The sequence below is a fragment of the Asparagus officinalis genome, chromosome 5 (assembly GCF_001876935.1).
Source record: "Asparagus officinalis chromosome 5, Aspof.V1, whole genome shotgun sequence".
NCBI classification, from domain to species: domain Eukaryota; kingdom Viridiplantae; phylum Streptophyta; class Magnoliopsida; order Asparagales; family Asparagaceae; genus Asparagus; species Asparagus officinalis.
The window spans coordinates 75,540,075-75,554,169 of NC_033798.1; the positions used below are offsets into that span (position 1 = coordinate 75,540,075).

General features: G+C 36.0%; 1 protein-coding gene across 1 annotated transcript; it reads left to right on the forward strand.

Moving 5' to 3' along the window:
- Positions 3,133-11,989, forward strand: LOC109843947 (transcription factor GTE4-like). Its single transcript, XM_020412943.1, has 5 exons — positions 3,133-4,721; positions 4,798-4,843; positions 4,949-5,062; positions 5,149-5,219; positions 11,442-11,989. Exons 1-4 carry the CDS (start codon positions 3,366-3,368, stop codon positions 5,190-5,192), a joined length of 1,560 nt encoding a protein of 519 aa, XP_020268532.1. The 5' UTR covers positions 3,133-3,365; the 3' UTR covers positions 5,193-5,219; positions 11,442-11,989.

The window sequence follows — 14,095 nt, forward strand, 5'->3', positions numbered from 1 at the left end:
GTTTCCTGCCACCACCGCTGCGAGGATCCCAACTCCGGAGATCTCTTCGCCGCCTGCTTCGTGCTCCGCGGACAGAGGGAGAGCTCGGTGGAGACCGTGCTCGATTCAACGAGGTATTTCGTGCTGAAGATCGAGGATGGGAGGGGGAAGCACGCCTTCGTAGTTAATGCATTTTCGTTGATTAGGAAAAAAACCCACTTACTGAATCTGATATGTAATGTATAATTAATTATATGTAATGTATTATATAATTATATAATTTGTTAAATATTTTAAATAGATAAAAATATTAAAGATAAGAATAATAAAAGGAATATTCTTTTTGGTGTAAAATTTGGCGTAATGGGTTGGGGATGAAATAGTGATTTGGTATAAAAACTACACCAACTTGGTGTAAAACTTACACCATTTTAGGTTTTTGGGTTGGAGATGCTCTTAGTCCTCCTGACCAAAGTGGAGCGATGTGACCCGCTTTGGTCAAGGTGGATCCTGCTATGCTTCTCAGGGCACTATTCTATCTCAACTAGTGATGGGGTCCGGATCCATGAGATAGTCAGGGTGAAATTCCCCAATTCGAACACAAGGACAAAATTTTCTTTTAAACTCATCTAATTTGTTTGGGGAAGTTATTGTTGTGAGGCCTGTAAGATATGTTTTGAAGATATCCTCTCTAATCATCACATTTGCATATATTGAAGCCTGTTAGATTTCAATATCCTTTTAAAAATAACTCAAATAGACCATCTTGCCCAAATTTTTTAATGAAATCTTAACAATTAAATTATTACAAACAAATAAAGTCTACCTATTTTCACCAATATCTTATTGCTCCTTTGGTCCTCTTGAAGCCACGCCTCCATTATGCATATTTATTTCAACCTGGCTTTTGTAAATGGGCTAGTTAGCTCATGCTTCATCAGCAAAATGGTTCGGTCAAAAGTTAAACCCATTTAACTTACTAGTGTGGGATACCTCCGCATACTATGACAACTAAGGCCCATGACACCTGAACTCACCTCAGTTCAGATACAATGTCTTGCTCAGCCTGACCGAATCTTATAGGGATTTGCTTAATTGAAGAAGATTGATTTGAATCATATTGTATCCTCAACATACCATGTTAAGAGATATCAAATTGATGACCGATCTCTCTGATTGCCAACTCCCATTACAACTTAGCTACAATGGAACCATTAGGAACTCCATAGTTAAGCATGCACGGTTAGGAGCAGCATTAGAATGGGTGACCTCCTGGGAGCCTATCAGGTCAGACCGCGTAGGCTCACTCACAGACTGAGTAACTACTATACCTATCTCGCTCACACAGAGTTATAGGCATCTCATATTCTTTGATAGGTTCAGCTTAAAAAAAAAACAATCTATGAACCCTATTCTATATCCTAACCTACATATCTATCACTTTGATCTTTATTATCAAGAGTCTTACTTAGGCATCAGAGAGGCATTGGTGGACAGCTCACCATCATCAATCAGACACTTTCTCCGTGTTACACAAATCAAATCACGACCCGATCGTCATAAGCCATCTAAGGAGATCACGAGGGACCCTCTACGTTAAGTCCAATCTTACCGACTCAATCTACCAAGTTTTTATTTGCATCAACACACAAGATAATGACAAATGGATAAAGATTCAATTAGAGATAATTGTGACTAAAGTTAGATTTAATTAATGAGTATTTGAGTTTTAACTAAATAAGCCTTATCAAAGTCTAATTACAATTAATTAAAAATCAAGTATAGAATAATATAGGTCTCTGTTTAAAATACATCTCATTATAACAATAAACAGAAATTCATTTAGGTTACTAGTGGCTTATAATGAAACGAGTTACAAATTAACTATAGTAGTGTTATAGTCATGTGTTTAAAATATCAAGTGGGTGAAAAGTTATGTCTCATTAAAACATAGAATACAAATATTGATATGCAGCAAAGTTTTTTTTTTCCTTTTCAGTGGGAATATTTGTCCGTAATAGGTTGCATGAGGCTCCGCCACTGGTTTCAACTAAATAATTCTATGAACTACTTTGTTTGACTATAATAGTTATGACGATTTTGAACAATTACGAACTTCCTGAGTGAATATTTTTCGACTTGTTTACCATTAGTTACATAACCTATGTGCTTTTAGCCGAAGTAGAATTAAATTTTAGTTTTTTTTTTGGGTGGGGGGGGTGGGGAGTAAAAAGTTCTACTCGGGAGGGTCTGTGTACTAAAACGAAACTACAGCTACAATAAGGTCAAAAACGTCAAATTACAGGGCACTTATGCTACGCATGCTCGGGCTTGTGTCGTAACTTCTCGTACCTTGTGGTTAGATCGCTAACAAAGTATTTTATTTTCGTAATTTATTATCCCTTTCAACTATTTTCTGTCAACAATTTGGGCTAAAAGCCCTTTTTTACCCCGCAAAAGAGACAGACTCTCCTCCGCTTAAAATTGCAAATAAAGATACTGTTGTGCTATCTATCCACCGTAGGAGCAAAAGTAAATCCTAGGCCCAGTAAGACATCCAGCCCATTCCAAAACTCATAATATCCCAAACCCAGATTGCATAAAGAATCCCAGTCCTAAGCCACGCTCAGACCCCGTACGTGCGTACGTTGACACAATCTCGCGGATCTCGCAAAATCCCCGGACCCGATCCTATTTTAGGTCTCGCCCCAGCTCATTCCTCAAAAACGAAAAAGATCTCGACCCGAATCCAACAACCCCCCATCGTGCTCTCCTCTACTCAATTACTCCCGATCTAGGGTTTTCTCGCCCCCCTCTTTCATGAATGGCGCCTGGGGACTCCAATCCGGCGACGCCGACCGCGCACCGCACACCACGGCCACCGTCAGCCGTAGTTCCCTGCGTCAATCGCCAACCTGGCTGGCCTGATTCCAAGCAAGGTCTAACCCAGCACCGAAAAAGATCTGCATCAAAACCGCTAAGTCAAAGCCAACGACGGCGCTCCTCCTCCTCATCGCGCCTAAACCTCCACGCGGTCGTGACAGGTGCGGCCGGGGTCGACTGTTGGCGGCGCTTCTGTACGCGTCCGGCGCGGATGACGTACGGGCCACTCGTTGGCGTCCTCCGCGGATGACGTGCGCCAGCGTCCGTCAGCCGCCGGACGCGATCGTCTTAGCCTCAACAACCGACATCAAGAAGAGGAAGAAGACAGCGAGTTCGTCAAGATTTGCCTTAGGTCGAAGTCCAAGAATGAGATCTTGGAGCTTAGGGAAAAGTTCGCTGGCGAGCTTGAGCAGGTCCGCACTTTCTTGAGGGAGATAGAATCTCGGTATGGCGTTAGCGGAGGCGGCGAGTCCACGCAATCTCAGCATTCAGTTGCCCCGGAGATGGACGGTAACGGCATGATTGAGGGTTTTGAGGAGGAGGAGCCGAAGAATGATGGCGTGGTCGAGGTTGTCAATGAGGAGCCAATGGTAAATTATGGCCATCTTAATGGCAACAGGGTGATTGAGGGATTTGATAATTATGGCCATCTTAATGGCAACGGTCTGATTGAGGGTTTTGATAATTATGGCCATCCTAATGGCAACGGTGTGATTGATGGTTTTCAGAATGAACAACAGGATGGGGAGCCAGTGTTGAAGTATGGCCATCTTAACGGCAACGGTGTGATTGAGGGTTTTGAGAGGGAACAGAGGGTACCAAAATATCGGAAGCTCAGTGTGTCGGTTGCTCCAGAGATCAATTCTAGTTTAATTGGAGGTGTATTTGAAAAGGAGAAGAGAACCCCAAAAGCCAATCAGTTGTATCAGAACTCAGACTTCATATTGATCGGCAAAGATAAGTTCCCTCCTCCTGAATTTAGCAACAGTGGCAGCAAGAAGAAGTTGAGGACTAATGGTAAAATTAACTCCTTCTTAGAAAGGAGGTATTCTCATGCTTTTAAGAAATGTTCTACTCTATTATCAAAATTGATGAAGCATAAGTTTGGGTGGGTGTTCAATAAACCGGTTGATGTTAAGGCGTTAGGGTTACATGATTATTACAGTATTATTAGGCATCCTATGGATTTGGGCACAGTTAAATCACGGTTGAACAAGAATTGGTACAAGACTCCAGCAGAGTTTGCAGAGGATGTGAGACTTACGTTTCGAAATGCTATGACCTATAACCCGAAAGGGCAGGATGTTCACATAATGGCACAGCAGCTTTCTCAGATATTTGAGGAGCAGTGGCCTGCGATCGAGGCTGAGTATGCTTATGTTCCATACCCACCTACTCCTGTGCCGAGGAGACCTATGCCTTTTGATGGTAGGATGTTGGAGAGATCAGACTCTACAGTCTATCCAGTTGAGGCAAAGACTAAGCCAGTGAATTATCCAGCCCCGATCGTGCATCATATAGTTCGGCCTACAGTTGTGAGGCAACCGAAGCCAAAAGCAAAGGATCTGTATAAGAGGGAGATGACTGCAGAAGAGAAGCAAAAGCTTAATGGTCATTTGCAGGCTCTTCCGGCGGAGAAGTTGGATGGTGTTGTGCAGATTATCAGGAAGAGGAACTCAGTTTTGTGCCCACAGGAGGATGAGATTGAGATTGATATTGATCTTCTGGACACAGAGACTCTTTGGGAGCTTGATAGGTTTGTGACCAATTATAAGAAGAGCTTGAGCAAGCATAAGAGGAGGGCGGAGCTTGCTATGCTAGCAAAAGCAAAGGCAGAGAGAGAAAGAGGACAAGAGAGGGTATGAACTGTGTTATTTAACTTATTTCTCCCTGATAATTGGACCAGTTTATGTAATCCTTTGTAACTTTTTGCAGGTTATGGAGCTTGGTATTGTGGGAGAGCCCATCGGAAATACTACAGGTAACTATACAGTGCAAACAAATGTCTATATTATTTTCACTAGCAGATAAATTTAGTCACACTGTCACGTATTGATTTCTTGATGAATTCTGAATAACTTGCTAGGTGGTAAAGGAGTGGCTTCTTCGCTCCAAATTGGGGGAGAAAATAAAAGGGAAGATTCAAGTGGATCAAGTAGTTCAAGTAGCTCCAGCAGCGACTCTGGTTCATCATCAAGTGGTAATATTCACATATCTTATAAATTTTGTGCATTCTTACATTGTAATAGAGTGATCTGTGGACTTACTTGAAGAGGAATTATGCAGATTCAGACAGTGATAGTTCATCAGAATCAGATACAGGCCATTGAGCTAGAATGTGAACATTCTTATTACAGGTACGAAGCCACATCCAGTGCTTTGAGTTGAGGAATGTTATTTTTGGGTAATGTGAAGATTGATTATTTTTCTATTTAGGAAGAAACATTGTGATATTATGGTTGGAAGGTGGTGCATTACTTCTCTAGGAAGTAGTTGATAATAAGAAGGCTCATGAGTTAATGAATTATGAACTAAAGGGGGGCTACATATTATCGGATACAGCCTGTAGTTTAACTAGCCTGTAGTTTAACTAAAGTTGAATATAGATTTACATGAGTTGCTGGCTTTAAGTGGAGGTTAATCTTTCTAATGTGGAAGCATGGGTGTACTGAGTCTACTGACTGAGGAGAGGCAAGCCTGTTGAACCCAGTCCTCATTCTTTGAATGTATTATACACCCAATCATAGTTCTTATCCTGGATGGTTGTGGTATCTGGATGCATTAAGCATCTAAACTTATATAGAAGATTAAATTGTCATGTGATTTGTCCAATCAAATTTATCCAGACATCATAGCTTTTATCTATCTGATTGTTTATTTCAAATCTGTCAGTTTATTCCGGTCATTAGATGCACAAATTAGGCAAAGCAATAATATTATAATTGATGGAGAAAAGACTAGAGATAGATGTAAGGAAACTTGGCTAGAAATTGTTAAGAAGGATATTGTTATGATTACTTGCTGGAGATATAGCTCTCAGAACAACTGAATGGAAGAGTAGGATTTTTGTACCCAACCTGGCGACCCCAAAAATTCAGGATAAAGGCTTTGTTATTGTTGTTGAAAGTTTTTTTTCTTGAATTACTGCAAGCATTTACTGACCTTCCTTGAGTTTATGTTGTTGCCGGTCAATGGCCAGTTATGTTATTAGGCTTGGTGGCGTATTCCACTATTAATCAGTCCTGATTTATGGAAGCACCCGAAATTGATTTTTCAAAGCCGTAATTCTCTTCTATATCTGTAACTAGTTTGTTAAATGTCAAAGTGTAAATTCTCTTTTGAAAATGGCATGTTGGGATCTCACTATTAATTATTTGGAACCGATTTAAATCGAAAACGGAGGCTCTGTATGTATAGCATTTATGGGTTTTATACTAGGGTGAAGTCATGATCATTAGAAAATTGACAAGGACTGTCTTTTGTTGTTCTTTGAAAGTATTATTAACATTATCAGGGAAGGTAAAGGTCTGGAGATAGTTTAATATTTTGATTGATACAAGGCATGACGACTTCAAAAATTATGACTAGAGAACAACCTTGGCTTGTCCCTTGAATGTCAAACGTACTTTCCTTTCGTATTTCCTTATTCTTCTATGTTTCTTCACAAAGACCATATCCAAGTTCCTTTATTCCTTTATCAGTTCCTTTATTCGTTTTGTACTTTTAGAGGTTTTGGTTTATGTGTAACTATTTCTTTCATACATGCTCTCGGATGTTTTTAGGACATTCCTTGGTGTTATAAGCCTTGGGTTGCATCAAATTGATAGAGTGCCTTCTAGTTTAAGGCTAAATCCTAGAAAGATGTAAATTTTATCACGTATATATTTCAAGGAAGCTGCCAAGTGAAGAGTATCTAATATTTATCAATAGTCTTGGCATGGAAATTTACATGTCTGGCAGCTAAGTACCACAATGATGTACTTGATGCAACCTACCATATCTAAAGAGTAATGTACTTTGTGAAAAGCTATGTTACCTGGGTACTTCTAATTTGAAGTTGTACCTGTACCGGACACGTGCCCATACCCAAACCCGTACACAAACTCCTTAGACACTCCTTGCATGTATGCATACATTTATTCGGGCATGTAATCAATTATACAATTCTTGTTTTAATTTAAAATATTTGTCGTACATTTTTTGGACATATATCCTACACTTTTACATTCACTTCTTGAAACTCCTTAGACATAAATCAGGTTCCGAATGGACATAAATCAGGTTCCGAATGGACATAAATCAGGTTCCGAATTATGATACTGAAGGGTCATTTGGATGTCTAGTTCAAAAACTAGTGATTTTCCAATTTATAATCAGTATAATAAAAAACATAAAAATATTATAGGAATTTAGTTCTCATCCTTATTCTCATATAAATTATTAATTCTAGTATATATAATACATGTCTATATAAATATTTATATAGGGTGTCGCCGTACCCTACCTTTTACAAATTTGTTGTCTCGTCCTCGTGTCTGTTTAGGTACTTGTGCCCATGTAACATAGGTAAAAAGTAAATGTCATTGAGCTAAATCTGATATTTTTTCCTTCATAAATTTAGTTTTTTTGGTCTACCCAATTTATATATGCAAGCTATACTTTGTAGCTTAATTATTTGAAATTTAGGGATTATTTGATTTAATTGATATCCCATGAAGATTGAATTCTAGTAGCAAATCCATAACTGAAAGCTACCATGTGGAATTAGCATATCTAAAGAACAAACATGCTTTGTCTTATAGAAGTTTTGATAGCGCGAATGTTATTTACTCAAAATCTAGTTTCCCCCTTGGTTTGGTATCTAGTTTTGAACTATTAGGGAGACAAAATCGTGTTGCATTAGATGCAAAAAAAGAAAAAAGGAAAATAGCACCTTAGGATTCTTCGTCGGCATCATGTTTGGATGAGGTGCATGATCTATCATTATTAAGTTGTAACTATATAATAAGGATAGTCAATGTGCTTGGAGGGGTCCAAATTAAAATACGAGAAATAGATTCATATTAGTGATATGACTATGCACTTTGCAAAGTAATACGTGAATCACGGTCTAGGTTGCTTAGATACGGGTGGGGGTGGGGGTACGAGACACATCAAATTTGTATATATATAATTGTTAACACTTAAATCAACGATTAGAAAACAAAAAAAATTCTATATAAGAATATACAAGCATTCAAAGTCATTTACACTTAACTTCAAAACCCTATTAGACATTACTAATTGAATCTAAAACTAGGAAAACCCTCTATCACACAATTCCTATTCTAAAATCACAGATTCCTTGGTGCTTAGTGCAGCAATAATGACATCACTTTCCACTATCACCATGAAAAAAGAACCAACAAAGCCCATCCTTCTTTCTCCCATCCATCTTATCTTGAACCCAACAACACCTCTTCAACTTCTTTTTAGTGACCAAACTCTGTTCCTCAACCTTCTTTTGAACCCATATTCTTCCTTGTCACTTTCTCTAAATTCAAATGTCAGTGAACAATTGTCAAGCTGATTTGACCATCATCGAGCACCAAATAATAGATCTGGCTTCTTTGTGGGTTTTGGAGACGCCCTGGTGGTCTAAGAATCTAGGGATCGGGGAGATTGGATTTGGGTTATTGGTTCAATTTGGGTTATTTGGTCTGAAAATTTGAACCCGATTGACAAATTAACCCCACTTTTGGCTTTATTAGGCTCTTACGTGGCCTGAAATGTTAACCAAACATGTTCATGTTGTTTGGGTGCGGATCCTCACCTAATACATATTGGACACAGGTATGAGACCTTTCTCATCGTGTTGGGGTAACACATATCACGGTTGAAAATTTGGTGGATTCGGTAATTAAGCTTCACAATAGAGAAAAAAAGCATGGGGGTAAAGATAGCAAGCTATTAGCATATAAGATGTAAAATTAATTATTATTTTGATATTGGGAAAATATCGGATGACCAAAATCTATATTAGATTGCAAATATCAAGAAAATATCAAGGATGTATAGTAAATATCAGAGTATCATATCAAATGATGTGCATATGTAATATAATGTCCTAAAATGTAATTCGAACATATTTAATAAAATGTAAGCATACAAAAATGTAAATAATATATGTTTATAATCAATAACCCATTCTAGAGACTTAGGAAAAAGTGCATAATGGATTCACTAACAAGCTTCATAGGGATGGAATTTTTGCTAAAAACATTAAAGCAATTTTACAGAACTATATTGTTTTGTGACAAGCTAGGATATATAAGCCAACATATTGGTCGATATATCGGTCATGTCGGGGATATATACTAGAAAACCGTAAAGCAATAAATGATGTTAAGACCATATCTTTTTGCGGCTAGCCTCATTAAAGGAGATATCAGCCGATATTTGGAACAATGTCATCACATACATAGAGGATTATAGGAAATACTTTAAGTTATTAAGATTTAATCCTAAGCAACTGGTCGTGCTGGTAATACAGTTGCCAAATAAATATATCTCGATAGACTTGGAGACAAGAGTAATGAGCATGTAACATGATTAAGGACTAATACCATATCATTGAGTGAAGGTAGATTTCCAATAAATAATATAACCAATTTAACATTGTTTTGAGAATCCCTAACATGGTTGCTATTATATCAGCTGATATGTCCTTTACAAGGCTTTTCGGTAACACAAAATAATCTCAGTATCCTTTTGCACTTTTGATGATTTGTGGACGTTTATCATGATTTCCTAATGTATTAAGTGCATTCTGGCCTAAACAAATCAGCTAAAATGTAGCAATGTCAATTTGGACTTTCATTTGTTTCAAAAGATTGGTTTACATTTATGGTTCAATCGAGGTAAACCCAAACAAATATCTGCTTATGAAAAGGTAACCAGAAGAAGAGTCAGAGCTTAATTAAGACCATTCGCAAAAGTTTTTGCAAAAGATACCACCTTTCTCTAGAACTCTATTCTTTGGCTTATCTAGTATTAGCACCTATGATATATATACACATTCTCCGTTATGACACCCCAATTGTTAAATATCTTTAATTTACCCCCAATATCCACCATCCAATATTGAATTTCCGTCTGCCATGTCGCTGACATCTGATATGTAGAACACTGCAATTCAATGCCTTGAAGACTGTTCAAACTGTTTTTTGATGAACATACTGCAATGTGTTTTATGATCAAGTGGCAGTTTGAAGGAGGACCCTCCAATAGATTCTGTCATTTCGGCCAGCTGGAAATTTGTCTTGTGAAATATTCTGGTTTGCACGTCGATATTAATGATGATTTGGTCTATAACTATTTGCGCTCTTCGTTCACTTTTATGATACTATGAGCTATAGCCCTCTTTTTCCTAAAAGCCTATTAGGAGTCCGAAAGAAAGACAGATTTGGGATATGGTAGTTAATTGCTAATTTGAGTAGAAAAAGGATAATGAGTGGTGAATATTTGCCTACCAGCTTATGAAATTTTAGGTGATGTACAATTATGTATAAATCACAGGGAACTCCGTAGCCACAGCAAGGTACATCATTGATAAAGAGGCGTGACATTAGATTTATTCCATGAATGCTACACTTAAACAAGGCAATTGGACTCCAGATGCTTGATGGACGTGTGTGAAATGTGAATTTACTATAGCAGATTAATACCAGCTCCTGTAGTCAATAGCCTTTTCTTCTTTCTCTCCAAAACCAGTAAGAAAGAGAAGAAAGATAAATACAATATTACAAGGGATACCTCCAAATAAGAAACTACTAAATGCATAAGGAATCCGAAAACTGACTACAACTCTTGATTGTCTTGAATCTAATGAAATGGATGATTGGTTTCGAGAAGTTTGCTGAATGACTAGTTTGTGGCTCACGCTAGGACTGGTACACACTTCGGTAGTTTTGAATCTTCTGGGGTGGCTGTAGCATATGGTAGTGCACTTGCAGACTTTGTGTAGGCTGAGATGGGAAATTTGACTTAATGTATAGTAGGGTTGAACTCGGATTGTAGCATGTGTTAATTTTTTGATGGGTCTCATGCGAAAGCCTTCATTTACGGTTGCTAGTAGCTGTCTTATCTCCATAGAGCAAGGTTGATGATGATTATTATTATGTATCTTAGATTCTATGATGCAGGCGTAGAATGTCCTTATAGCCTTACAGACATTTTTGAAGCCACTGGTTAAGTAATTTATACTGTTTTGGGCATATTTATTAATTATTGGAGAACAAAGCAATCAAAGTTTATGAAAATGTAATCCATCATCCATTCCTCCAGTCGGATTGAGCCAAGGGTTAATTTATAAAATTATGTTTCTAAAATCTTTCTTCCTAGATGAATAACAAAGCTATATTCAAATGAAATGTATGACATTGTCATATGTACCTGCTTTTGGAAATTTTACTTGCATAGTTCCCTATCCATGATTGAGTTACTTCACTCACGAAGTAATTTTTCTTATTTAATTGCGACTGTTTTCCTAATTAAAACTCTGAGATTCCCTAATCCGTTTATGATGGTATATAATGCAGGCGGGTTATGCAAGATACATTGCTCTTGGATGTCATTTGAATTTGATGCCATTTTGCTGCTGCATGGAAGAAACTTGCTATATCTTGGCACATCAGCTCCTAAAACCGAATTAAAGCTCTATTATCTTTCCTGTGTATTTTAGGGTAGCAGGACTGTGTTAGTCTTGGACTCCTGGGGCACTTTGCTTGACGATGGCAACTGGATAAGGATCTGTACCTCAATTATTTTGCTGGTGCAAAATATGTATATGTAATTATTGTAGGTGTGTTAGTTTTAGGGTTTAGAATGGGTCTGCTTGTATTAAGATGTGGCCAACTGTAAATTCCTATGTTCTCTGCTCTTAATTTAGTGCTTTCTTCCTTCATTTCTTTCGTTCAACCTCCATCTGATCCGAAATCAATAAGCATCGTCGAGGGACTTTGTTCGATTATGGATAACGGTTTTGTGATGCTGTGTTACTGCTATTCGCACTCTTCGTTTTCTGTAGACTCCATTTGAATATGCTTTTAATGGCAAATAGAGTTTGATATGTGATTCATTGCTTAAAGAGACTCGCATATGATATTGTCTCAAAATATTGTCTTTCTGTATTTTGAGATTTTGCTTAAATCGCTATAGAAATGATCTTGGATATATTATTGTATTGGTCTGAGGGATTTGCCTGGACTCTATCTGGGTGGGGTACCTTCAGCTTGATTAAGTGCTGGATTTGTTCGACAGCAGAAATATCGGATAAGTTTTTGTTTTTGTTGTAGATCATGTATGCGATGCTTATTTGTAGTACTTTTCAACTGGAAATGATCTTGCGATTCAGATCTATATTCTCTGGAGATATTTTTAATTTTCTTTTGGGGGTTATTGGTTGGTGTAATTTTGTGGTAAGTGAGATAATTTTTGTGACTTTATTTTATTGTGTCATATACTGGGACAATGAGATTGGATTTTACTTTAATGTGTTATTCATCGGGACAATTATTTTTTCCAAAATTATCTCAATTTTATATAAACTTTTTGTCCCAACATCAGAAAACCATCCTATTCTTAACTTTGGGACAATCACGAGGAAAGTGGGATAATTTTAAAGCACTAATTTATTAAATGTCTAATATATGTTAATTCTATTATAATGTTTAATGTATTTTAATTATATCATATTACAAAATTCTATTATAACGTAAGATAATAAAATATTATATAATATTATCTAATATTACATTATTATATATCATTATTACATATTGGTTAATAATATTTTCTATATCATAATATTAGTATTATACTATTATAATATTACTTTATATTATTTAATATATTTTATTAGTTAGAATAATAATATTATTGTAGTATTCTTATGATATAAAATATGTATTATAATAGTGATTATATATTTAATATAATATATTATTATTATATTATAATAAAATTTATTATATAATAATTTACTATTTTCTATTATACTTTATTATGTTAATTAAAAGTCTTAAATATATTTAAATATTATAATATTTGATTAAAATAATATATTATTAAAATATTATATTAAATATATTAATTGTATATTATATTAATTATAATATAATGTATCATATTATTATAATATATTATAATATATTAATTAATAACATTAAATATAGTTATAATTAATTAGTAATTATAATATAATATATTATATTTTAGTATAAAGTAAAACAATGTATTATATTATAATAACATACCAAATAATACTAAACCAATTAGGTAAATTAATTTAGACTTAATTGAGAGATAAATATTGTAAATTAATAAGGTATCACATCATCAATTATTCTACATGAATTGTCAAATCAAAACTTTAAATTGTCCTATTATCCAAAATTGTCTCATTTTATACCACTCAAAATATCCCAAAGGGATAAAATTGTTCCATTTGAACAATTATCTCACTTAGCCCCAACTTGTTCCAACCAATAACCTCCTTAGATTTCATGCATGATTAGAAAAAGCACAATTTATCCTCTATGCATGTGAGGTCTAATTAGTATTACATCGTTGGTAATTGCCGATAGGCTGGTAGAAATTACTATCCTTTTAGTTTAATTTTTGTAGATAGTCTCCTACTCTTTTGCTCTCAACGGGTGTGCTTGTCTTTTACTCTCGACAGGTGTGTTTGAAGGGGGAAAAAAAAAAAAAAACTCTTCTTGACCGTAAAAGTGTCAAAATATTTAATTTGGGATTAATCTGGAAAAACAAAACTAGAGGATAGCAAGTTCAAGTAATTGATACTACAGGGGTTCTTTATTCGCAATTAACTCAACGTCATATTCACTTCTTTGGATTAATTACAAAAAAACCCTTGTGAAATTTTGGGGTGTTACATCACATTCCCATCAACTTTTTTTTATTACATTAAAAATTTTAAAACTTTAGAAGTTTTGCACATAACTCCTATGAAAAAATTTCTATGTAATTACCAAATTATCATTATCAATTCCAGCGTCTTATACTTAGCAAGATGAGTGTATAGTTTTGACGAAGTTCTTTTGTGAAGCATGTCGTCAGTCTGACCATCCACTCAACCGGAGTGTTCACACGCGCACACACGCGTACGGAAAAATGTTGACACCAAGATTCCTATCATATCGACTCCCCGCCCACAACCCATCAAACGCCACCC